Source organism: Scyliorhinus torazame, chromosome 1 (genome assembly GCF_047496885.1).
Source record: "Scyliorhinus torazame isolate Kashiwa2021f chromosome 1, sScyTor2.1, whole genome shotgun sequence".
NCBI classification, from domain to species: Eukaryota; Metazoa; Chordata; class Chondrichthyes; order Carcharhiniformes; family Scyliorhinidae; genus Scyliorhinus; species Scyliorhinus torazame.
Genome location: NC_092707.1, coordinates 123,808,916 through 123,834,019, shown reverse-complemented (window position 1 = coordinate 123,834,019; position 25,104 = coordinate 123,808,916). Strand labels below are relative to the sequence as shown.

The following is a 25,104-nucleotide window of genomic DNA, read 5'->3' as shown; positions in this document are numbered from 1 at the left end:
TGAAACACACACACACGCACCCCATCCCGTGAAACACACACACACGCACCCCATCCCGTGAAACACACACACACACACAGACACCCCATCCCGTGAATCACCCCCCTCTCCCCGTGAAACACACACACACACCCCTCCCCGTGAAACACACGCACCCCTCCCCGTGAAACACACACACCCCTCCCCCGTGAAACACCCCCCCTCCCCGTGAAACACACGCACCCCTCCCCGTGAAACACACACACCCCTCCGCCGTGAAACACACCCCCCTCCCCCGTGAAACCCCCCCTCCCCCGTGAAACACACACACAACCCACCCCGTGAAACACACATGCACCCCCCATAGAGAATAAAAGCAAAATACGGCGGATTCTGGAATTGAAAAATAAAAACAGAAAATCATGAGTAGGTCTGGCAGCTTCTGTGGAGAGGGCCAAAATGTTAACATTTTGAGTCCAATACGACGACTCTTCAGATACGGAAGCTTGATCAAGGTGTAGGTTATGAGGAGTGTTTTAAATTATGAAAAAGAAAGAGAAAGGGGGAAAACGTTTAGGGAGGGCATCCTGGACCTTGGGAACTTGGCAGCTGAAGACATGGTGGCCCATCTTGGCCCCAAAACCCGATATCCTGCAAGTCCTCAAATGCTGGCCCAAACCATGTTAAGATCTGCACGGGTCAAAGCCACTAATGTGCAGTGCACAATGGACATGGGATTTATCACCCTGCCTTCAATTTGAACAAGCGGACTTCCTTTTTGTTGTTGAAGCTCTTAAACTGTGATCTCACTACTTGTTTGATGCCACAAGCATCATTGAGAATCGATTACTGTGGCCAGTAATTGATGGAGCACCAAGCATCTGCCTACACAGGCACACTCATGAATACACCACGGTGAGAGCAGCAGGAACTGGAGGCTGTGAAAGGGAGATGAAAGGATTTTGATTGTCAGTGCTGTCATTCCTGTCATGCAATCTGTTGGCAGCTGTGACTCCTCCAGATTTTAACCATATCTACCCTAAGAGCAGCTGAAAAACATTTCCTGACTACAGCTCTATACATCACTTCTGGGAGTCACCAGGACGTCCAAATTATTTATTTAAAACAATATTATTCTGTTGGCTGAATGTAGTGAAATATAGTTTTGTCACTGGTCTCACAGTGGGTTCAGAGCTTCTAAAAGCCTCAAATGTTTGACACCGACAGATCGGAGAAATGGATGGACACGCAGTAACTAAAATTCAATGAAACGAAATACAAAGTGGTTGGAAGTATGAAGAAAAATCAATAATATGGGGCGCAATTCTAAAAAGAGGGACAGGAACAGAGAGGCCTGGGGGCATATGTGCAACTTGAAGGTGGCAGGGCAGGTTGAGAAAGTGGTTAAAAAAGGCACCAGGGTTGCTGAGCTTTATAAATAGAGGCATCGAATCCAAAAGCAAGGGAGTTGTGATGAAACTTCATAAAGCATTGTTTTGGCCTCAACTGGCGTAAGGTGTCTAACTCTGGACACCACAATTAAAAAAGATAAGACTTTAGAGAGGGTGCAAAAAAGATTCAGGAGAATGGTCCCGAGGACTACAGTCAGGTGGATAGATTGGAAAAACTGGGTTGTTTTTGTTATTGAAGAGAAAATTGAGAGGGAATTTGCTAGAGGAATTCAAAGTCATGACAGGTCTCAACAGTGTAGGTGGGCTAAAGAATCGAAAAGCAAAGGACACCAAGTTAAGGTGATTGAACCAGAGGCGACATGGGGGAAAAAAAAGCTTTATCGCGCGGCGAGCGGTTAGGATCTGGAATGCACAGCCTGAGAGCGTGGTTGAGGCAGGGCCAATCGAGGCTGAAAAATAAAAGGGATTGGAGAATCATCAGATCAGAAACTAAATGTGCACAGCCACGGGGACAGGGAAGCAGATTGAAACTTGCTGCTAAACTGCTCCTGCAGAGAGCTGGTCTAGACTCAACATGCCTCGTGTTCTGTAACCAGATTGCAAAATTCTCATCCTCGTTTTCAAATCCCTCCATGGCCTCACCCTCCTCATCTCTGTGACTGTCTCCAGCTGTACAATGCTCGGAGATAGGACTGTCCCTAGTTTCAAAATGGCTGCAGCACCGGTGACCGTTCTCTCAGTGTCACGGTGTTCGGCTCTGGAATCCCCTCCCCAAACCTTTCTACCTTGCTTTCCTTCTTTAAGGTGTTCCTTAAAACCTGTCATCTGCTTCAGTAGTTCTGTAAAAGTTACTCCATGTCAAATCCTGTTCTATAGCACTCCTGTGAAGTGCCTTGGGAAATTGGAGGAGCGGGAGCCCGTTGAGGGTTACAGGGTGAATTGAAAATTGCCTTTTAGTAAATGTAATAAATTGCCTCAATGGACTTTATCTTAAAGCAGGAAGCATGGAGATTTCTTAAATTTAATGCAAAGTTAGTCAGTGACCCTGAAAAAAATACTGGGCGGGATTTATGGCTGTTCACACTGGCGCACGGGTTTCCTGGGGACGAGGGGTGCTGTGACCGGGAAATCCTTTTGACCGGTAGATCCTGCTGGTGGGTCTCCTCCCCCACAGAAAAACACCCAGCGGGGTGGTTGGTAAATCCTGCCCACATTTTTCTGAGCATGTGACCAATCATAAGTGCAACCTATAAGGGTCATATATTGATCCTGCAGCACATTCTGATAACAAGAAATTCCATCTCAGATGGGAAAAATTGTACGAGTAAGAGTTTTTAAACTGTGTAATTTTGCCATTTAAATGCATCAAGTCTGAGCTACCCTGCTAAGCAGAAACCTGTTTGAACTCCTTACTGCCCACAGACCGCGTCTAAAATCTGAACTCAAAAGTTGATTTGTTGAACTTTCAGGAAAGGAAAGAAACAATATTACCTTTGTTAGTCCTGTCGGCTGAGTTCCAAAAGGAGTAGTGATCAAGCTTATCGTATTCGCAGAGGGAGCTGCAACATGCTCTCTAAGTATGTTTGAATTGATGTAGGTATAGATACAGTTCATGGACGCACATTTGGCACATTCCAAATTAGTTATTTTACATAAATGGAAATACAAGCAGGAATTGCACAAAGCTTTGGTATCCCACCTCCCTCTACCATTGGCCAGTTTGGTGCATTATTAAATATTGCATGAGCACCATCTGGCAATAAGATGAATGACTGGCCTGAATATGATTTGCTGATGTTGGCTGAGGGACAAATGTTGGCCTCGACACAAAAAAAACTGCTCTTCTTCCAATAATGCCCAGGGATCTATTACATTTATCTGAACATGCGGACAGAACAGTTAACATATTTAGGAGTCAAATACGATTCTTTAAGGACACCAGTGAGCCCATGAAGCATCATCACCAACCATCCCAAGGTGTGTTTAACTGCAAGAAACAAAGGCCGGGATTCTCCCTTCTGGGGACTAAGTCCCCACGCCGGCGGGAGAAACGACGCCAACCACTCCGGCGTCAACAGCCCCCGAAAGTGCGGAATTCTCCACACTTTTGGGGGCTAGGTGGACGGCGGAGGGGTTGGCGCCGCGCCAGCCGGCCCAAAGGGCCAGCGTGATCTCACGCATGCGCGGAACTGCCAGCGTGATTCCATGCATGCGCAGACCGGCCGGCGTATTTTTGCGCATGCACGGGGGGTTCTCTTCTCCACGCCGGCCATGGCGGAGCCCTACAGGGGCTGGCGCGGAAGGAAGAACTGCCCCGATGGAACAGGCCCGCCCGCAGATCGGTGGGCCCCGATCATGAGCCAGGCCATCGTGGGGCCCCCCCCCTGGGGTTGGATCCCCCCCGTGCCACCCGAGGACCGTCCCGGCCGACTTACCTGCCAGGCCCCGCTGTGCGTGAGGTGAGTAATTCACGCCGGCGGGACTTGCCAAAAACGGACGGGCGCTCGGCCCATCGGGGCCAGGAGAAATGCCAACGGCTCCCGACCGGCATGGCATGAATCCCGCCCCCGCCCGAAAAACGGCGCCAGAGAATATGGAAGCCGGCATCGGGGCGGGATTCGCGCCGCCCCCAGGGATTCTCCGACCCGGCGGGGGGGTCGGAGAATCCTACCCAAGGTCTCTAGGAACTGTCAGACATTAACTATATACAACTGTGTACAGGGGTTGATCAGCACCAGGCTTCTTCCAGGACCATCCCTCTCTCTGGTCACAAGTGACCGGACACCGTTGATGATGGATTTTTTCAAATTACAGCACAGAAACGCTATTTTGATGCAACTCCGCCCCCCCCCCCCCCCCACCCCACCCGCCGCGCACCACGGGCGCACCCCCCCCACTCCTCCTTTAGCAGAAGAGTAATAATCCTGCAATTGTATTACAATGAACTGGTTACATTTCACACCATTCCAGTTATTCTATATATAGGGCAGCACGGTGGCAGTGGTTAGCACTGCTGCCTCACAGCGCCGAGGACCCGGGTTTGATTAGAGCTGCTGGGGGGGTGTTTGCACATTCTCCCCATGTCTGCGTGGGTCTCACCCCCACGTAATTCAAAGATGTATAGGGTCAGTGAATTGGCCTCGTTAAACTGCCTCTGAATTGAAAAAAAAAGAAATGGATACTCTAAATTTATTTTTTTTAAAGTTATCGTGGGTTATGGGGAGAAGGGAGGAGAATGAGGATGAGAAAAATATCAGCCATGATTGAAAGGCGGAGCAGATTCGATGGGCCGAGTGGCCTAATTCTGCTCCTATGTCATATGATCGTATGTAGGAGGTGGGATTCTCTCAGCCCTCAGCCGGGCCGGAGAATCCCCGCGACTGGGCCACGCCGCCCGGACGCAGGCATGCGATTCTCCGCAGAGCGGAGAATCGGTGCCATTGGCGCCGGCATGGTTGGCGCGGCGCCGGTCGCTCTACGTGGCCGACCCGCCTATTCTCAGGCGTGGATGGGCTGAGCGCCCGTCGTGAAAATGCTGAGTCCCGCTGGCGCCGTCCACACCTGCTCTCAGCCGGCGGGAACTCAGCGTGGAAGAGTCGGGTGGGAGGGGGGGGAGGCACCGATCGGCGGGCCGGCCTCTCAGGCTGGGGGACTCATTTCCTACGTGCTGGCCCCTGTAGTCCTACGCCGTGTTGCGTCGGGACTGGCGCGTTGAAGGGCGCCACTGCGCATGCACGAATCCCGCGGCGCCCAGTTCACGCCGGGATCGGCAGCTGGAGTGGCGTGAACCGATCCAGTGGCGTGCTGGCTCCCTGTAGGGGCCAGAATTAGTCCTGGGAGCAGCCCATTCATGCCATTGTAAAATGCGACGGTGTTTACGAAGGCGTGGACACTCTGCCGCGGGATGAGAGAATCCCGCCCATGCTGTCGGAATCTGGAGTCCGTGATTGACCTGATCCTAGAACAAAGGTGACATATCCTGGCAGAAGATCCCCTTCACAACTTTCCAGATACCTGTTTGGGCCTCAATACCTGGTTTGCCCTACAATACCTGGTTTGCCCTACACAGGTTCCTCACGTCAAATAGTAACCATCTCGCAGAATTGTATTGGCAATTAAGGAGTTAAAACTCACATTACACGAAGAACTGGTACAAACATTTTATGTTCCTTCCGTGTGGTGTGCAGGTCTCTCAGTGTGATCGTTAAAATTTATTTTCACATTCTGGCACTTAAAACTCACAATTAGATCCAGCACTATAAAATGCAAAACACCCTCCCCCTTGCCAGAGTCTTGTAGTAAAAACTGCCATGCAAAAATATCAGTTTCCACACATTGCCACAGCAACAAGATCATTAAAACACAGGCTGCTGCAAATATTATTAACCTTTCTGCTGTCCCATCACAAATCAATGCATCAATTATCTGATGAAGAGCTGCGGTCGGGTAACAGTGATACCTTGAGATAGAATCCATTGCAATGGAATTTCTTCTCCTCCTCGAGCTTGTTTTCAAATTTATGACATTTGGGCAAACATAATGTGCTTCGTTTGCGTTATCCATTTGCCGCAGAATATTTATTGTTCCAAGACTGATCAGCCTGAGTTTGGGAAACTACGAGCCCATGAGCACGGATGCCCAATGTTGGACTCAAGTAGTCAAAATGGAGGGCAAAATTGAAGTGTATCAATCATTCTTACAGCTGGGTAAATAGTGACACTTAGTGGTGAATTGCCAAAATTGCAGCAATCGACATTGGAAAATGCCAGGGACACTCAATTAGCCAGGCAGCAACTGCAGAGAGAATAAGGCCATCTCAGTGAAGAGCATTGTGTCTGTTCTCTTCAGAGCTGGTGCAGGGCATGGAATGTTTCTCGCATTTTCGGTTTCTGTTTCAGCTATCCTGCCCTTTGAACAATCTTTATTATTGTCACAGCGTGAATCTTTCTTGCCCTGTTCAGATGAAATACAACAATAGACTCGGGTTGGTGAAAGTCTTTTTTTACAGATCGTTGTGCCCAGCTCTTCCAGTACCCAAAAGGATACAGTAAAAGGTGAATGTCCCATGGTACAATGGACTCTACAAGCCTGGGAATAGTGTATGTAGCATTGCTAGAAATCCACTGCAGCAAAGCTCTTCTTCAGTTTATAAAATAAGTCTTACCCTTCGTTCCTGGCGGTTGCAGGTTGTCGCCAGTCAGAGAACACCATCCCACAGGGAAAATATCCCGAGAATCATATCGACACCAGTAATCAAAAGCCCCTCTCCAACCGTCAAACGTCACCAACACTTCTGTCCCTCTCACTTCTCCAATAGTTGCCGGGCAAATAAAATGTGGATTTTTCCTGTCAACTGCCTCCAGTTTCATCCCCACTTTATGACAGTTCTGGGAAGGTGATGGTGGTTCCTGTTTAATGCAAAGCACCGATCAGTGACTTTCAAACTATTACGAGCCTGGGCCATGGATACAAGGATATTGTTTGAAGACATCCTCTGATCTAAGAAATGCAGCTGCAAGATCATTTCATACTGCAACTTATTTAATATGCAACCAACATCCCACATCAGACAATCTCCAACTGAAACATGCAGCTATTGGGAATGATTCAATTTTTCTGAAGTGGTTGTGGAGGGCAGTAATTGAATGATATAGAAGACTGATGTAAAAAGGAGAGAGAAAAGGCACGGAGGAGTTTGAAATTTAAAAATCAAGAGTGGGGAATTCAACCAAAACTTTTCACACAAATTATTTTCTTCTCAGTTCTATCTCCCCCCCCCCCAAACCCCACCCACTCACCCACACTCGAGCAATTCCTGGTGGTTTCTGGCCTCCTCCCTGGAGGCACCGATTCTTTAATGAAACAGTTTCACAGAGACTGCTCAAGCTCGGAATCTTTGCCCGAGTAGCCTTTATTAATTTTCCAGTCTTAATGGCGTCAACAGGTTATAGAGTCAGAGATGTTTACAGCATGGAAACAGGCCCTTCGGCCCAGCTTGTCCATGCCGCCCAGTTTCTATCACTAAGCTAGTCCCACTTACCCGCATTTAGCCATATCCCTCTATACCCACCCTGCCCATGTAAATAGTACCCACTTCTACCACTGCCTCTGGCAGCCCGTTCCAGATGCTCACCACCCTCTTTGTGAAGAAATTTCCCCTCTGGTCTCTTTTGTATCTCTCCCCTCTCACCTTAAACCTATGCCCTCGAGTTCTAGACTCCTCTACCCTTGGGAAAAGATGTTGACTATCTTATTTGAATTTGGGAAGCATCAATCAAACTCGACCCCATCCACAGTTGATGGTTCATTGGTGGTTTTTGGATGATGTCGAGGGTCAGAAGCCCAAGCTGATTTTCCCTATTCTCGTCTACAATTGATCGACAATTTTGGTAACTTTACCGGCAGCCTAACATCACTGAACTGGATATAGACTGGGGGTCAAACCTGAGCCCCTTCATGTCTGTATGTTCTCCTATTGACTGGACAAACTTGGACCAATTGGGAGTGGGCTGGGGGGGGGGGGGGTGAAGATGTTAATAGTCAGATATTTAGACTGGTGACTAAGTGGGGATGAGGGAGGAGGAGGGGATGTTAATCATCATGCAATTGTCCTTTAACAAAGTAGGCTGACCATCAAAGCATCTCTACTTCAAAAGAAGCATGTCGGATTACATAAAATAATTCATTATACTGTTTCTAAAGCATTTTACTGTCAGATAGTCTGTGCTAAATACAGGCCAAAACTTCCCTTAATCACATATAAATGGATTACTCGGTTATCCCCAAAGTGGAGGTCAAATGCTTGTTTGGTATTTGATTAAATTAATTACTGGAGCACACTGAAGTGAATAAGTATGATCTGATAGCCATTATGGAGACATGGCTGCAGGAGGACAAGGATTGAGTCCTGAATGTTGAGGGTTGTATGATATGCAAGAAAAATAGCAGCACGGTAGCATAGTGGTTAGCACAATTGCTTCACAGCTCCAGGGTCCCAGGTTCGATTCCCGGCTTGGGTCACTGTCTGTGCGGAGTCTGCACGTTCTCCCCGTGTGTGTGTGTGGGTTTCCACCGGGTGCTCCGGTTTCCTCCCACAGTCCAAAGATATGCAGGTTAGGTGGATTGGCCATGCTAAATTGCCCCTAGTGTCCAAAATTGCCCTTAGTGGGGTTACTGGGTTATGGGGATAGGATTATGGGGATAGGGTTATGGGGATAGGGTGTGGGTGCTCTTTCCAGGAGCCGGTGCAGACTCAATGGGCCGAATGGCCTCCTTCTGCACTGTAAATTCTATGAATAGGAAGCTGGGTAAAGGTTGAGGTGTAGCACTGTTAATTAAGGTATGGGTTTATGAGGCGTCGTATGTGGGAGTAAACTTAAGGGCTGCGGTTAGTCCGGTGGTGGCATCACCTTTCAGGGTCTGGAATTCAGCTACGGCGGCATTTTGTGTGCAATATTTTGGTGTTGGCTCCTATTTGTGGGGATCACTGGTTTTCCCTGGCAGGGATGGATGCGGCATGTAGGCGGTAGCAGAGGGAAGGGGTGGAACGGGTGAGGTACTTATTCATGGAAGGAATGTTTGCAGGGTTGGGCGAGTTACAGGAGTGATACCAGTTGCCGGGCTGGGGGGAGGGGAGGAGGGGGAGAAGAGAGAGAGAGAGAGAGGGGGGGGGGGGTAAGAGTTATGTACAGTTGCGGGATTTTGTGCGGAAGGAGGTGCCCCCTTTCCCTCAGTTACCGGAGCACACTCTGTTCGACAGGTTGCTATTGCTGGACAAATTAGCGATGGGAAGATCGCAGATACTTACAGATGACTGGAGGACAAAGGGAAAATGCCAACTGAGGAGGTTATGCGGAAGTGAGAGGTGGCACTGGACATGGAGTTGGGATTGAGGGCTTGGAGTGAGATTATGCATCGGGTAAATGGAACGTTGCCCTGTGCTAGGATCAGCTTGGCACAGTTCAAAGTGATGCATTAGGGCTCATGTGACGCAGGCTCGGATGAGTGGGTTCTTTCCAGAGAGAGAGGCTAAGTGTGAGAGATGTGGAAGGGGGCCGACAAATTATGTCCACATGTTTTGGGCATGTCCAAGATTGGTGGTGTTCTGGGGCTCTATATTTGAAGCATTATTGAAAATTGTGGGAGGAGATGTCACCGGGCCCTCTGGTGGCAATCTTCAGGGTGTCAGAGCTGCTGGAGGGAAAGGGGGCCGACGTGGTGATCTTCGCTATGCTGATTGCCCGCCGGCAAATTCTACTGGAGGGGAGGTCGGTGGAGCCACGCAGGAGGTCGACATGGCTGCGGGATGTAGCAGAATTCCTTAAGTTGGAACCTTAGGTGTTCAAATGTGAGATGGAGGTTGTTCTTGTCCCTGTTTGAGGACTTGTTTGTTGCCAGTGGGTAGGGGTGGGGACAGTGCTAAGGAGAGAAAATGGAAATACAGTTCAAACTGCAGGGATTGTGTTTTGTTTTTGAAATATTGCATGTTTACGTATACTCTGGTTTGAACAAAAATATTTTATTTGAAAAGGAAGGTGTTTGTGCAATAGTCAGAAATGAACTTAGTTCTGGAGAGTGGGATGTAGAATCATTTTGGGTGGGGATGGGAATCAGTAGGGGAAATAAGTCACTGTTGTGAGTGGTCCACAGGCCGCTAAACAATCCCACAATGTCAGACAAGTGTATAAGGAGAAACAAAAAGAGAAAATCCAGGCAATCTCAGCAGGTCTGACAGCATCTTTAGAAAGACATGGAGCTAACGTTGAGAGTCTGGATGACTCTTTGTCAAAGCTTTGGCAAAGGGTCATCCAGACTTGAAACGTTAGCTCCCATCTCTCTCTCTCTCTACAGATGCCGTTAGACCTGCTGAGATTGTCCAGTACTTTTGTTTCAGATTCCAACATCCACGGTGGAAGTGGGGTCATTGAATATTCCTAAGGGGAGGTAGATTGATTTCCTTGTCGAACACGAATCAAACGTTACTGGGGCCGGCGGGTAGATGGGAATGTGGAATTCCGAACACAAACAGATCAGCCATGATCTTATTGAATGGCGGAGCAGGCTCGAGAGGCCGAATGGTCGACGTGTGTTTCTGTTTCCTATATTTGCATGAGTCACAATCAATCTGATCCAAGAATGGCCAGAATTATCCAATTTCTGATGACCGGTCAGTGACCAGAAACGTAAATTCTGTTTTTCTCCCCATAGTTGCTGCTTGACCTACTGAGTGTTTCCAGCATTTCCTGTTTATATTTAAGGATATCCCAGTTTGTGAAGTGCGAAATGTTAAAATCGAACGGTTCCAGGTTCCACTATGTGACGAGGGAAGGAGGAATAATGCAGGCTTATGCCAATAGGTGATTTCCAATGTGACAGGCCCCAATGTGGAGAGATGCCAAATAGAAACAATCCAATTCCCATTGGGAGGGAGACCCTAGAAGGCGGGTGTAATCCTGATCCAGTATTTGGAGGACACAAAATCGCCCCTGGACACTTTCAAGTTAGTGAAGATATTTGTTAGGGGCTAATAGAGATGGGGGACCTTGATAGGAAACTGCTTTTACAAAGTGGAGAACATTGCAGAACATCACCAGGACTCCAAATAAAGATGAGTAAAATACGAAGGAAAGAAAGCCTACCTTGTGAAATATTCTGATTGGTGCCATTTCTGCTCCGCTTAGTGTTTTCAGCAAAAACATGGGCCATGAAGAAGCGTTCAGTCGAAATCCTACAGTTATAAAAGAAAATGTACAAGGAAATAAGCGTTCTGTGCACAGTATTCTATTCACACAGTCACATTCAGAATGAATTAGTGTAAGAGGCTTTAATCTGCAATTCTGCATGGAAGACCATGCCCAGCTCTAAAGTCTCAACCTAACAGTATCAGGTAACATCGCAGTAACAGATTCTCGGTCTCATTTCAAGAAGAGTCAAATCTCGGAGAATAAACTCTTGCTTCCTTTGCCGCTGATGCTGTCACACTGCTATTTATGTGATGTGTTACTGAATTTGTAACATCAGAGAGTTGGGAGTGTCCAGAACAAGACGCCTTAAAACATAGAGCTGGGCTGTTCAAGGTTGATGTTGGGAAGCATTTATTCGCAGAAAGGCTGGTGGAAATCTAAAACTCATCCCAACCCCCACCCCTCCAGACTCCCCCTCGCCCTCCCCCCCAACCCCCAACTCTCCCCCCACCACCCCCCCCCAACCCACCCACCCACCCCGCAAAACAAAGCTGTTTAGGCAGGGGTTAACGTAAAATTTAAAAATGGAGATTTTCATTCGGCAAGAAACAAGGCATGTCGATGACGTTAAGATTCTGATCAGTTATGATTGAACTGAATGGCAGAACATGCTCAAACATCTCATCAGCCTACTCTTGTTCTTGCTTCTTCTCCAACACTACAGATCTTTGTAGAGCTGCTCCAAGTTCAAAGAAATGAAACATTAAGGCAGTTGCATGTTGATAAGAGTGCAACTGAGGGCAGATACAGTGTCCTCTTTCCATTGATAGTGCTGTGTCTCACAAAATACTCAAATGTATTTATCTAGCCTTTACAAAGTTGACAGAAGATACCCACATTTCTTGTCTGCTGTTATTGGTGTCCACAGCCGTGAATTGCAGACTCAGATTGCCTCCATTGTCAATGGGAATTGTATATCTCTTACCCTGCTTCAAGGCCGCAAGAGGAAGAAAAGTAAATAAGGCAAAGGAGGGTTTTGGGAGACTACATTTGATTAGGGCTAAAAGCATAGATATAAATATACAAAAGTGTCATAAGAGCTGCAAAATAACTGAGCTACATGACTGGACACACACAGTCAGGGCCTTAACCTCCATAACATATTTCCAATTAACCTCTCTTCCCCCCACCCCCCATCACGCTTGACTGCTTTTGAAGTGGTGAGCTGCCAATTGACAGCACTTAACTCTCTTTTAACTGGTTGATCTTTATAAACATTATAAAAGGGGGGGGCTTTATTTAGGGGGACTCGTGGAGGGGGGCTTTATTAAGGGAGACTCGAGGGGAGCCCTTAATTAATGGGGACTCGGGGGGGGGGCCTTTATTAAGGGGGACTCGCAGAAGCTACCCCGGCCAGCAGCATGGCTCCCACCCGACTGAGGCGGCGCTGGACACAGTCCGCAGCCGTCAGGCCGGGTTCCCGGCCGCTGAGACCACAAGTCAACCACGCGGTCAGGAACTCGTCCCATTGGGGTCAGAGCATCAGGGGAGGGCCTTCAGGTGACGACGATGTTTTGGAGGAGGAAAAAATGAAAAAAAAAGAAAATTGTTTATTGTCACAAGTAGGCTTCAAATGAAGTTACTGTGAAAAGCCCCTAGTCGCCACATTCCGGCGCCTGTTCGGGAAGGCTGGTACGGGAATTGAACTGTGCTGCTGGCCTGCCTTGGTCTGCTTTAAAAGCCAGCGATTTAGCCCAGTGTGCTAAACCAGCCCCATAGGAGGGGGGGGGGAGAACATGCGCAACCTGCGTAAAACAGGCGCAGCCCCCGATTCGGTCGTACAAATGGATTCTCCGCCCGGTAGCCGATTCCAGAATCGGCGTCAGGAAACGAAGAATCCCTCGCTGCTCACCCAAACGGAGAATCTCGCCCAAGGTCTCAGAATAACAAGTGTGGTCTTTCAGGACTGAGACCAGGAAAAACTTCTTGACTCAAAGGATTGTGAATCTTTGGAATCCCCTACCCCTCATGGTTGGGTACGCTCAGTTATTGAGTACATTCAAGGCAAAAGATTGATCGTCTTTGGGCCACTAAGGGAATTAATTTTGATGGGGGTAGTGCAGGGAGGTGAAATTGAGCTAGATCATCAGCTATAATCGCGCTGAATGGTTGCGAAAGCATGAAGGGCCAAATGGCCTACTCCAGTTCCTATTTCTAATGTCATACAGAAACATGAACTACTTTAATGAGTGCTGGATACCCACTTATTGCTGCAACTAAATCATTTGCAACAATTTGTTTAAAATCTATACTGCATCGGAAATCTCCAGCCCAATAACGAGTGCGGCAGATTTTCGCTCTCTACTACAAAAACACAACAAGGGAATTTCCCAGTTCCAATTTTAGTAGCATGCTAAGTTTAAAGATAACCCCTGGGAAGGTTGTGCATAAGCAAAACTGTATACTATTGTGATTAACCGTTTCGGAATAGGACATGTTAGCAATGCTGCATATTGTTCAGACACATGGCATAGGTGGCACAGTAGCCTCACAGCGTCAGGGACCCGGGTTCAATTCCGGCCTGGGTGACTGCCTGTGTGGAGTTTGCACTTTCTACCAGTCTCCTCGTGGGTTTCCCCTGGGCGCTCTGGTCTCCTTCCACAGTCCACAGATTAGACGGGGTGATGGGGGAGAGGGCCTACATGGGATTCTCAGAGTGTCTGTGCAGACTTGATGGGCCGAATGGCCCGTTTTGCACTGTAGGGATTCTATGACACCAAAATCTGGTACAGGGCCAGGAGAAGCACAGCCTCCGTGTGAAGGTGGGGTGGCTCTCCCTTCTTAAATGGTTCAAATGGTTCAAGCGTATTTTAACCTTCATGGGCTGGATTCTCCGATTTGAGGACTGAGTGCTGACGCCGGCGTGGGAACAGTGGCGATTTATGCCAGAACAAACAGTGCACAAGCTGCACCGATCCCCTATCTGTTGGGGGGCCAGCAGGCACGCAGCGTAAAGCCCCTGGCAACATGGTGCCGGCCGCGTGCGGATCCAGCCTGCCAAGAACTGCCACCTGTGACCAGGCTAGCCACTCCCGGACCACCCCCCACCTCTGACCCAGCCCCCGCCAAAGCTGGACTCAGTCACCAGCTGCTACACCAAGCTCACGAAAGAAAAAAAGGATAAATGTTCTATGCCGTTGGGAACTCGGCCCATCAGAGGCGGAGTATCGGGGGAGGGCCTCAGATGACACCCTGAGGTCGTCCTGACGGCATGCGACGTACTCTGCGAGTACACGTTTTTGATGGGGTGGAGCATCGCAAAAGCGGCACTGCCCCCGATTTCACTGCAAACGGGGATTCTCCGGCTGATCGGCGAAATCGATTTCGACATCGGCAACCGGAGAATCCCGCCCCATATCTTTCTAGTAATTTGCACAATGCCAGTCAATTAATATACTTTAATACAGTATACCAGATGATGACAGAGCTCAGAAAGTGACCCCTGAAACTCATGCTATGGAGAAAACTAGTTACCAGAGCCGACAACTACAAAATGACTGATGAGCATAACTGAATGGGAAATGACGGCTAACTATTTTTCATGGCAAACATTGACTAGAATAGCCGAATGAAAATTACGACAACAGAGGCTGGGCTTTAGATTACATAGAACATACAGTGCAGAAGGAGGCCATTCGGCCCATCGAGTCTGCACCGACCCACATTAATCCCTCACTTCCACCTTATCCCCGCAACCCAATAACCCCTCCCAACCCTTATGGACACTACAGGTAATTTAGCATGGCCAATCCACCTAACCTGCACGTCTTTGGACTGTGGGAGGAAACCGGAGCACCCGGAGGAAACCCACGCGGACACGGGGAGAACGTGCAAACTCCGCACAGACAGTGACCCAGCGGGGAATCGAACCTGGGACCCTGGCGCTGTGAAGCCACAGTGCTAGTCACTTGTGCTACCGTGCTGCCCGTGTGCTACCGTGCTGCCCGTCAGGAAGTGCGTAACCGCACCCCCCCACCCTCCCATACCTCCACACCCCCTTCTGCCCCCTGCCCCCCTCCCACCCCCCCCCACTCCACCCCCTTCCGTGTCCCTGCCCCCCTCCAACCCCCCAATACGATTGTCACACTATTCAGCAAAAGTATCCCTGCAAGCCCTTTGTGCACTGCTACCTCACAGCTCCAGGGGCCCGGGTTCAATTCTGGTCTTGGGTCACTGTCTGTGTGGGGTTTGCACTTCCTCCTGCTGTCTGCGTGGGTTTCCTCCGGGTTCTCTGGTTTCCTCCCACAGTCCAAAGACATGCAGGTTAGGTGGATTGGCCATGCTAAATTGCTCCTTAGTGTCCAAAGGTTAGGTGGGATTACTGGGTTAAGGGGATAGGGTGGAGGCATGGGCTTAAATAGGGTGCTCTTTGCAATAGCTGGTGCAGACCCGATGTGCCGAATGGCCTCCTTATGCACTGTAAATTCTATGATTCTATGAAATCCAAGTAAAATCATCTCCATCAGTATCCTTGATCACTCTACACTCACTGTATTCTCCACTTATTATACTGTTCTGCAATACTGCAAACACACAGATCAAAGAACCAAATTTCTCCCCAGTGTTATACTACAAATACAAGTCTTGTTGACCAAGCAAATATTTGTGGTGATATGAAAAATTAATTCGCCCTTTTTGCAACCGGCTTTATACACTGTGTCAGTAACCCATGCTGAGCTCCCGCTTTGAAACCAGTAAGCCTGCTGATAAATTTACTAATGCATGTTCAGTATCTTTCCAAATACAGGTACCAGATCAAAAAATCCACAAACAATACATCCAAGGTTTGATTTGCCATAAACGGCAGCTGTTGCAGGCTCAGAGAATCAAGTTGCTAAGTAATTGAACATTAAATCACGTCACTCTCTGCAGGTAGCAAAATCCAAGAAATACACTTTCAAAACACACAAGACTACGGAGTGTCCGTGGAGTCCTCTGTGTGGTGACATAATTCAATTGGATTGTCTGGAATGCTATCAGAACTATTCTTAACCCTATGTCTAGAGTCCTCATTCAGTCTAAGAGGAAGATGGTCCAATATTGTGGATTTTGCCACTTACGAAGGTAGGTTAGGAAAATAAAGGTTCTTTGTATTGGTAGACATTAGAAACAAGGTATAGTTTCAAGTGGACTTAATTTAATGTTTCTATGCCTGGAAGGGTAAAACCTGTCATTAGATTCAGTGCTGGACAAAGGTGTTTATATGTGTGGGGATTGGTTATGTTCCAACTGTGGCTGGAATTTTTCCCAAAAATGGCACTGTCAGGTTCTGACTGAAAATCGACGTGTTTATCCCCAGAGAAAGAGGCAGGTTTACCATCCAGACCTTCCCAAACTTCGACATTTTATAGAAGAGATGTGTGTTTTGCGGCGTCATTGTGAGGGGTGTGACCTAAAAACGCCGGCAGGCCCGGCTCCGCATGTCATGATATGCAGACACACACATAATGATATACAGACAGGCAGCTAATGGACACAGAGAACAGGACATGACCAATAAGCAGGCAGGACACTCAGAAGTGGGATATGACTATAAAAGACACGAGGTACTCACAATCCGCCACTTTCCACTGATGAACATCTAGAGAGTCAGTCAAGGGTGTTGTTACAATCTCACACCCCCACCACGTGGCTAAGAGCTAGTCTGGTTCAGTCAGACAGAGTAACCACATTTAAGTTAACAGAGAGTCGAACTCACAGAGAACTGTGCTAACTGTGCTATTAGTTCAATAAAACTGATTGAACTAACTTCAAGGTCTAGAGTATCTTTTTGATCTATGTTGCATCCAGTTGCAGCCAGTGTTATACCAGTGTACCTAACACGACACCACAGATCAGGCTGATCTTAAAATGAAGTGAAAGACTTCACCCCCCACACACAAGGAACGTTGGCACAAGGACCCTCCCAATGGGTCTCCTTACCGGCCCAAGCCCTAAAGACACCACCTGCTCCAGGCCCCGCCCCTTGGCACTTAGCCAGGGTGCAGTTGCCGGCAATGTCCCTGACCACCCAGGGGCTACACCGACCTCTGAGCCATCGATGTGGCCATCACGTCTGATCTCCGTTTTTGGAGACCAGTAGTGATTCTCACCGGCGTTACGTCACTCCAGTGAGTCGGAACATCTGATGTTCACGGAAGATTTGGAGTTCAACAGATTTTAAATATTTAAATGTAATAAAATGTACGGTAATCAGGTTCACGTCGTTGTTGGGCATGAACCTGATTACATCGCCAATGGGGGGGGGGGGGGGGGGGCGGCAGGGATGATCTCATTCGGAGATCACCTGTCGCAAATCCCATTATTGTCCTCTCGTAAGGGTTTCTGGCCATAACGGGATTTGCACTGGGGCATAACCGGGCTGAAAAATCACCCTATGTATTTCTATTATTTTTAGAGAGGGCTACAGCGTGAAGAATAAATAAAAGGCATAAGCATGTGGATGTAGCTTAGCAACTGAGGCCTTGTAAGGTAGAGAAGCTTTTAAGTTTAGTTTAGCTAAATCACATCAGTAGTGAGAGAGAAGGTAGCTCTCACAGTTCTGTTAGAAGCAGTTGGTTTAGAAGGCTAGAGAGAGAACTTCTCTTAGCTTTGCTTACTAACCCTCCCTTCCACTTCCTTATCCAAATCATTTATAAATAGCACAAAGAACAGAGATTCAAGAACAGATCCCTGCGGGTCACCACTGGTCACTGACCTCCAGGCAGGGATCTGTTCTGGAACCTCTGCTCTTTGTGGTATTTATAAATGACTTGGATAAGGAAGTGGAAGGGAGGGTTAGTAAGTTTGTCGAAGACACGAAGGTTGGTGGAGTTGTAGATAGCATCGAGGGCTGGTGCAGGTTACAACAGGATATTGACAGGATGCAGAGCTGGGCTGAGAAGTGGCAGATGGAGTTTAACCTAGATAAATGTGAAGTGATTCATTTTGGAAGGTCGAATTTGAATGTTGAATACAGGATTAAAGGCAGGATTCTTGGAAGTGTAGAGTAACAGAGGGATCTGGGATCCATGTACATAGATCCCTCAAAGTTGCCACCCAGGTTGATAGGATTGTTAAGAAAGCATATGGGCGAGACGTCCCCACTCCAGCATCAAAACTTTCTAGACCACACTTCTCTGGGGACCGGAGAATCACGGGATGGCATCGTGCCAGGTTTTGCCGCCAACTGCCATTCTCTGCCCCACGCTAATCGCGATTTTGCCGCAGAGGCTCGAGGAATTCCGCCCATGGTGTGTTGGCTTTCATTAACTGGAGGATTGAGTTTAAGAGCAGTGAGGTTTTGCTGCAGCTTTATAAAACCCTGGTTTGACCACACTTAGAATATTGTGTCCAGTTCTGGTCGCCTCATTATCAGAAGGATGTGGATGCTTTGCAGAGGGTGCAGAGGACATTTACCATGCTGCCGCCTGGACTGGAGGATGACTTATGAAGAAAGGTTGAGAGAGCTAGGGCTTTTCTCACTGGAGTGAAGAAGGCAGAGTAGTGACTTGATAGAGGTGTACAAGGTGATGAGAGGCATGGATAGAGTGGATAGCCAGAGAGTTTTCCCCCGGCAGAAATGGCTGTCACGAGGGGACATAATTTTAAGGTGATTAGAGGAAGGTATAGGGGAGATGTCAGAGGTAGGTCCTTTACACAGAGAATGGTGGGTGCGTGGAATGCACTGCCAGCAGAGATGGTTGAGTTGGAGTCATTAGGCACATTTAAGTGACTCTTGGGCAGGCACATGGACAGCAGTAAATTGAAGGGGTGTAGGTTAGGTTGATCTTCGATGAGGATAAATGGTCGGCACAACATCGTGGCCTGAAGGGCCTGTACTGTGCTGTTCTATGTTCTATGTTAAACATCCACAGAGTGGAGAGTGTATTTGCCCACAGTCATTTTGTGTGCTTAAAAGTTCTTTGTTTTAATGAGACCATGCAGATTAAGATGCACTTTGCAATACATGCTAATCTAGAAACCTGTGTGCAGTTATTAAACTGGAGGGGGGGGGGGGGGAGAGGCGCATTGTATTATAATCCAATTTTTTCATGTTTAATACAGTTTTTTCTTGTTGTTAAAACTAATTAGCGGTCCTAAGACTCTGCTCCTCCACGATTTATAAAACAAACGGTCTTTTGAGCCAGGGTTCCATTTTGGGATCTTCCCGTTTAGTTATAACATCAACTGGCATGGTACCAGGTGTATGTCTGACGGCATTAAATTCATGTCAGACATGATCTAAGTGATTGGCAGAAAAGGCTAGAGTTGTGAGTCAATCCTGTCCCTAGATGTGGGAATTATTTTCCTCATTTTGTCTCCTTTCCTAGCTGCCAATTCTTTCAGTATGCTTCACGCTATTTAGAGATGCAGGGCTGAGCCAATATCACGGATACAGCCAAGAGTAACTGTACGCAATTCACGACCCAGTTCCTGTCCTCATTAGATCTCAGTCTACAAAAATCTACAAACAGGCTCCACAAGTGTGTAATATGACTGTTAAATAATTCAAGACTGTTAAATAATTTGGAGATGTGCCCATTAAATCAAAAACCAATTACTTAATCTATTTTCCAATTCATAAATCTCCAAACAAATTGAGAATTAGGTTTTACCTCATAATTTAATTAAGATTTTTATCTAAATATTTTATTTTTGTGAATATTTAAGGTCCTTCGGAATGTATTCACACATTTAATAATTTAAAATTAGTTTATGAGAAAACAAATTTTAAAAGGCAAGAAGCTAGAATTTCAATTTAATGGGACGCTTTCAATTTCACCTTGCAATGTCAATCATGGTGCAGAGCAGGAATTGAAGGTGTACTTGCTCCTGCACAGTAATTGTTAAAGTCTGCTTGCTGATGTTCTACATTACCAATTCAGCAGATGTTTGTAAATGTTTCTTTCAACACAGATGGATTACGATGTGGAACAGCCTCCTGGATTGGGTAATGTCGACAAAAATCGCAGGATTATTCAAGAGACCGTGAACGCACTGCGAGTTTCTACAGACGGATGAGTTTAACGGGCCTCTTGGCCTTTCTCATCTATACAGATCATTGCAGATTGAAGATTGCAGTGCATCTAATTACTTGCACCCACCTGCCTTGTTGTACAATGGGACACCGGTGTCAGCCATATTGCTCTGTGGCTTCTTGGTGTAGGGTAATTTTAATGTTAATGGGTTATTGGATTTTTAATCATTATGGACATATTTATTTTCCTATAAAAGAGTTCATTAGGTTTGCTGATAACCTAGTGGAAAAATGTACAATGTGCTACACCATAAAAACTGGATGATTTCAGGTCTGTGCAGTTACCATGGAAACAATCAGGAAATTTTAACCCTCAAAAACATCTGGTTTGAATTGATCTTAACAAAGGCGGGTTAGGAGATTTGAGGGTTGGGCGTGCAGCAAACTTGCTAAATATAATGAGGCTATGCGTCTCAAATTCCCCATGTTTAAACCTTTGCCGCTTGGGATTCCTGGGTCATGGGAAGTCAGGCAGCAAGGTGATGTGAGGATTGCTGAGTCGAAGTGCCTTTCCAGCACTGCTGGTGGGCCTAACGGAACACAAATTCTTCTCCGCTCTGAAATCGCGACAACCCTCGGAGTCTTTTCCTTCCATCCTCTCCAAGAATCAAAATCACAAAAACAAACAATCTGGTCATGATCGCATTGCTATTAGTGGAAGCTTGCTGTGCGTAAACTGGCTACTATGTTTCCTGCACAAGTATTATATTAGTTGAAAAGCATTTTAAGATGTCCTGAGCTGCTAAAAGTGGCTATTCTTCTTCTTTCAGCTTCTCCCATTTTACTTGGTGTCACCGCAACACTGGCTGATCATCCTTCTCCATCTCCTCCTGTCACTCACTCATTCCTCTGCCATTCAAGTCTCTCACCACCATATCTTTCTAGCTGGTCTATATCTCTTCCTCCTTCCTGGCTGGCCCATCTCTGTCACTCGCCTCACCATATTTCCTTTCTCTCTCCTTAACAGGCCATTTCAATCTCTTCTCAGCTACTTTCATAGAATCATAGAATTTACAGTGCGGAAGGAGGCCATTCGGCCCATCGGGTCTGCACCGACCCACGCCTCCACCCTATCCCCACCTGACCTTTTTGGACACGAAGGGCAATTTATCATGGCCAATCCACCTAACCTGCACATCTTTGGACTGTGGGAGGAAACCGGAGCACCCAGAGGAAACCCATTCACTCACGGGGAGAACATGCAGACTGACCAACCCTCCCACCATTTCTTCGATGCTCCCTCACACTTCACTGACCAACACCCTCACCACACCATTTCTTCAACACCCCCACCACATTATATCTTCAATGCTCCCACAATCTTCACTGACCAACCCCACCAGTTGTGTTGATTCCTGATTTTGTTCTTTCTTGTCACTACGCACATATGTCTCAGCACCCACATCAGTATTCAGTCATTGTTCCTCTCTTCTTGATGGTTGCTCAGGTTTCTGCACTATACAGCAAGTAAGGGTTATATAACTCGAAACCAAATAAAAAGGAATAAAGACTTGCAATGCACATTTTTCTAAAACATATGGCAAAACTTTTTTGAAAACACCAACTTCTCAATCACCAGGCGAGCATCCTCTCATCAACAGACGGAGCACACCACAGGGAGATGAATTATGGATAGAAATAGGTATGTGGACAAGCTTAATCCCAGAACAGCCACAGGAAACCTTCAGCAAGCATGCTGCACAGATCGAAAATACACAGAGGGGAACTTCTGCTGTTTGCTCACCACTATAGCCAGGGAGACACAATTGCTGCTATTCTTATTTTGCCTTGGGGTAAGATAAGGGTCCACCTTAAGGAAACATCTTTCAAGTCACTGCGCTCACAAGGGAATCCAGCCTAATTGCCTACATTTCTGACAGTTGTTAACCCTCTCCCTGGGGAGCAGACCAATGACAAGACAGACAGCGGCTTTCATCATGGGGGTAGCAGGCAAGGGAAACAGGCAGGAAACGAAGGAAAAGAACTTATATTTATTACAACGTCTCATCATTTCTCTCAAAATCTCTAAAAACATCGTGTAGGAAAAGAAAGCTTGAATTGGAAAGTTAATTCTTTCAGATTATTGCAATGTCCATTTATACCAGAGTGTAACTGCGTCAAAAATTATCAAAGGTAATTTTAGTTGTTTTGGTCTGATGCTCGATAATTTCAAATTGCAGAGCAATGCAGAGAAGGTGAACATGATTTCATGACTGCTTCTTTTCAGGACAATATGGTCAATTCCAATGAAAGACAAAAAGTCTTATTCTCTTTGGTATGGTTTTAGGAGCATTAACATTAGGATTTTATTTAAATAAGCTACTTTCATATTTGCACATTTGTCTCGGTCACTCGGTCACCGAAAGACAAACCAGTGAATTTATTCGCTCTGCTCTTGTGGCTGGTAAAATTTGATCTGAAATGGAAGAAAATCATCAGTGAATTTGTGATATTCGCCAAATAAGTGGATTTATGGAGGTTAACACCCAGGTTAAAATAACATTATTTATTAATAAACAACAAATCCTGACCCAATTTTTCCAACACGTGCAGAGATTTACGTGAGTGCAGTGACTTATTTGGACAAACACAGCAGCTATTTTGTTTATGCAAAGAGCAATGAGATGAGTGCCACCTCAGTCTGCTTGCTGAAAGATTTGTCATACTTTTTGAGAAACACACACGTTAAAAAAAATATCTTATTTAAAAGGAGAGACTGCAGAAAGCTGTAGCATAAAGGGACTTGGGGGTCTTCGTTCATGAAACCCAGAAATCTAGTGTACAGATGCAGGAGGTACCAGTGAAGGCAAATAGAATGAATGCTGGCTTTTACTTCAAGGGGGCTGGAGTATAAAACTAGAGGTGTTGCTGCAACTGTACAAGGTACTAGTGAGGCCACATTTAAAATAATGTGCGCAATTTTGGTCCTCCTTCGGGCAGCACGGTGGCGCAGTGGTTAGCACTGCTGCCTCACGCCGCCAAAGACCCGGGTTTGATCTCGGGCCACTGTCCATATGGAGTTTGCACATTCTCCCTGTGTTTGCATGGGTCTCACCCCCACAACCGAAAAGATGTGCAGGACAGGTGGATTGGCGATGCTAAATTGTCCCTTAATTGGAAAAAAATAATCGGGTACTCTAAATTTAAAAAAAAGTTTTGGTCCCCTTATTTAAGGAAAATAAATTGGGCGGGATTCTTCGTCCAGCAATGCCGAAGTCGCGAATCACAACCAGGCAGAGAATCGGGCGTCAGCCGAAAATAGAGGTTGGCGCCAGGCGCCCAACGGAGCGCCATACTCCAGTGTCTCGATGGCAGCATGGATGAGTTCCACTCATTAACACTCGTTAATGGGAATGACCCAGTAATCTCTGGCCCCTGACGATACTCCACTGCCGCAAGATGGAAGTAACGTTGCTGTGGTTCAATTATGGCATTTGAAAACGGGGATGAGGCGGTGCGGCTGCTGAAGGAGGGGGAGTAGGTAAGAAAAGTTTCCAAAGGCGCAACAGTGGGCTGACAGTTGTGCTGCTGACTGGGAAGGGTGGGGGGAGGAGGCATCTGCCACGGCCAGGGGCGACCAGAGATGGGCACCGGGTCTGTGGTGTCCACCCTGGGAGCAGGGTGTCCGGACATGGACCTCCATTATCGCAGCCCGCAAGGCAGTCATTTGGTTGTCCCATGCCGACCTCCGCCTCTGCAACTGCCCGCTCTGCCAGCCCGCCGGCCGGGTCCAACGGCCTTTGCTCTGGCACAGAGAAGGGCCACAGGTTGGCAGGCCCCCCTGGTCTTCTCTTGCTCCCGACGGTTGAATGCCACCTGTTCCTGTGGTGGGCCAGACAATTTCCCCCCAGTGAGACACAATCAGATGCGGGTAGCACAGGGGGTCGGCAGCTGGTGGCCTGTGTGTGTAGGGCACTCGGCCATGTCGGGCGGTATGGGTTGGCAAACCTTGGAGGCATTCTTCATGGTGCCATCTTCTTGGCTGGAATCAAGGAATTATTTACCCTGGGAAGCTGTGAAGGCCAAGTCTTTGAACGTTTTCAAAGCTGAGATTCATAAGTTTTTATTCAGTAGGGGAATTAAGGTTTACGGAGACAAGGCAGGAAAGTGGACTGAGTGAGTCTTAGATCAACCATGATCCTATTAAATGGTCGAGCAGACTCGAAGGGCTGAATGGCCTCTTGCAGTCCCTATCCCCCTCCCGCCCACAGATTACCTGTTCTTCTTCTGGACAGTGCTCCAGGATCTTTTAACAAGCAGGGTCGAAATTCTCCGGTATCGGCGCGATGTCCGCCGACCGGCGCCCAAAACGGCGCAAATCAGTCGGGCATCGCGCCGCCCCAAAGGTGCGGAATGCTCCGCATCTTGGGGGGCCGAGCCCCAACCTTAAGGGGCTAGGCCCGCGCCGGACTAATTTCCGCCACGCCAGCTGGCGGAAAAGGCCTTTGGTGCCCCGCCAGCTGGCGCGGAAATTACATCTCCAGGCGGAACTTGCGCGGGAGCGTTAGCGGCCGCTGACGGCATTCCTGCGCATCCACAGTGGAGGGAGTCTCTTGAAATGAAATGAAATGAAAATCGCTTATTGTAGGCTTCAATGAAGTTACTGTGAAAAGCCCCTAGTCGCCACATTCAGGCGCCTGTTCGGGGAGGCTGATACGGGAATTGAACTGTGCTGCTGGCCTGCCTTCAAAGCCAGCCATTTAGCCCTGTGCTAAACAGCCCCTGGTGGAGACCGTGGCGCAGGCGGAAGGAAAAGAGTACCCCCACGGCACAGGCCAGGCCACCGTGGGGGCACCCCCCGGGGCCAGATCGTCCTGCGCCCTCCCCAGGACCCCAGCACCCGCCCGCGCCGCCTTGTCCCGCCGGTAAGAGAGGTGGTTTAATCCACGCCGGTGGGACAGGCATTCTAGCAGCGGGACTTCGGCCCATCCGGGCCGGAGAATCGCGGGGG

At 47.6% G+C, this 25,104-nt stretch overlaps 1 protein-coding gene across 6 annotated transcripts in view; it reads right to left on the bottom strand.

Moving 5' to 3' along the window:
• Nucleotides 1-25,104, bottom strand: part of LOC140411683 (polycomb protein SCMH1-like) — a 309,157-nt gene that overhangs the window by 111,092 nt on the left and 172,961 nt on the right. For all 6 annotated transcript variants that reach the window (XM_072500717.1, XM_072500725.1, XM_072500704.1 and 3 more), the window contains 2 exons: nucleotides 11,030-11,118; nucleotides 6,556-6,799 (listed from right to left, as the gene is read on the bottom strand). In XM_072500717.1, coding sequence (XP_072356818.1) covers nucleotides 6,556-6,799; nucleotides 11,030-11,118 — 333 coding nt within the window. The remainder of the gene's footprint in view (nucleotides 1-6,555; nucleotides 6,800-11,029; nucleotides 11,119-25,104) is intronic.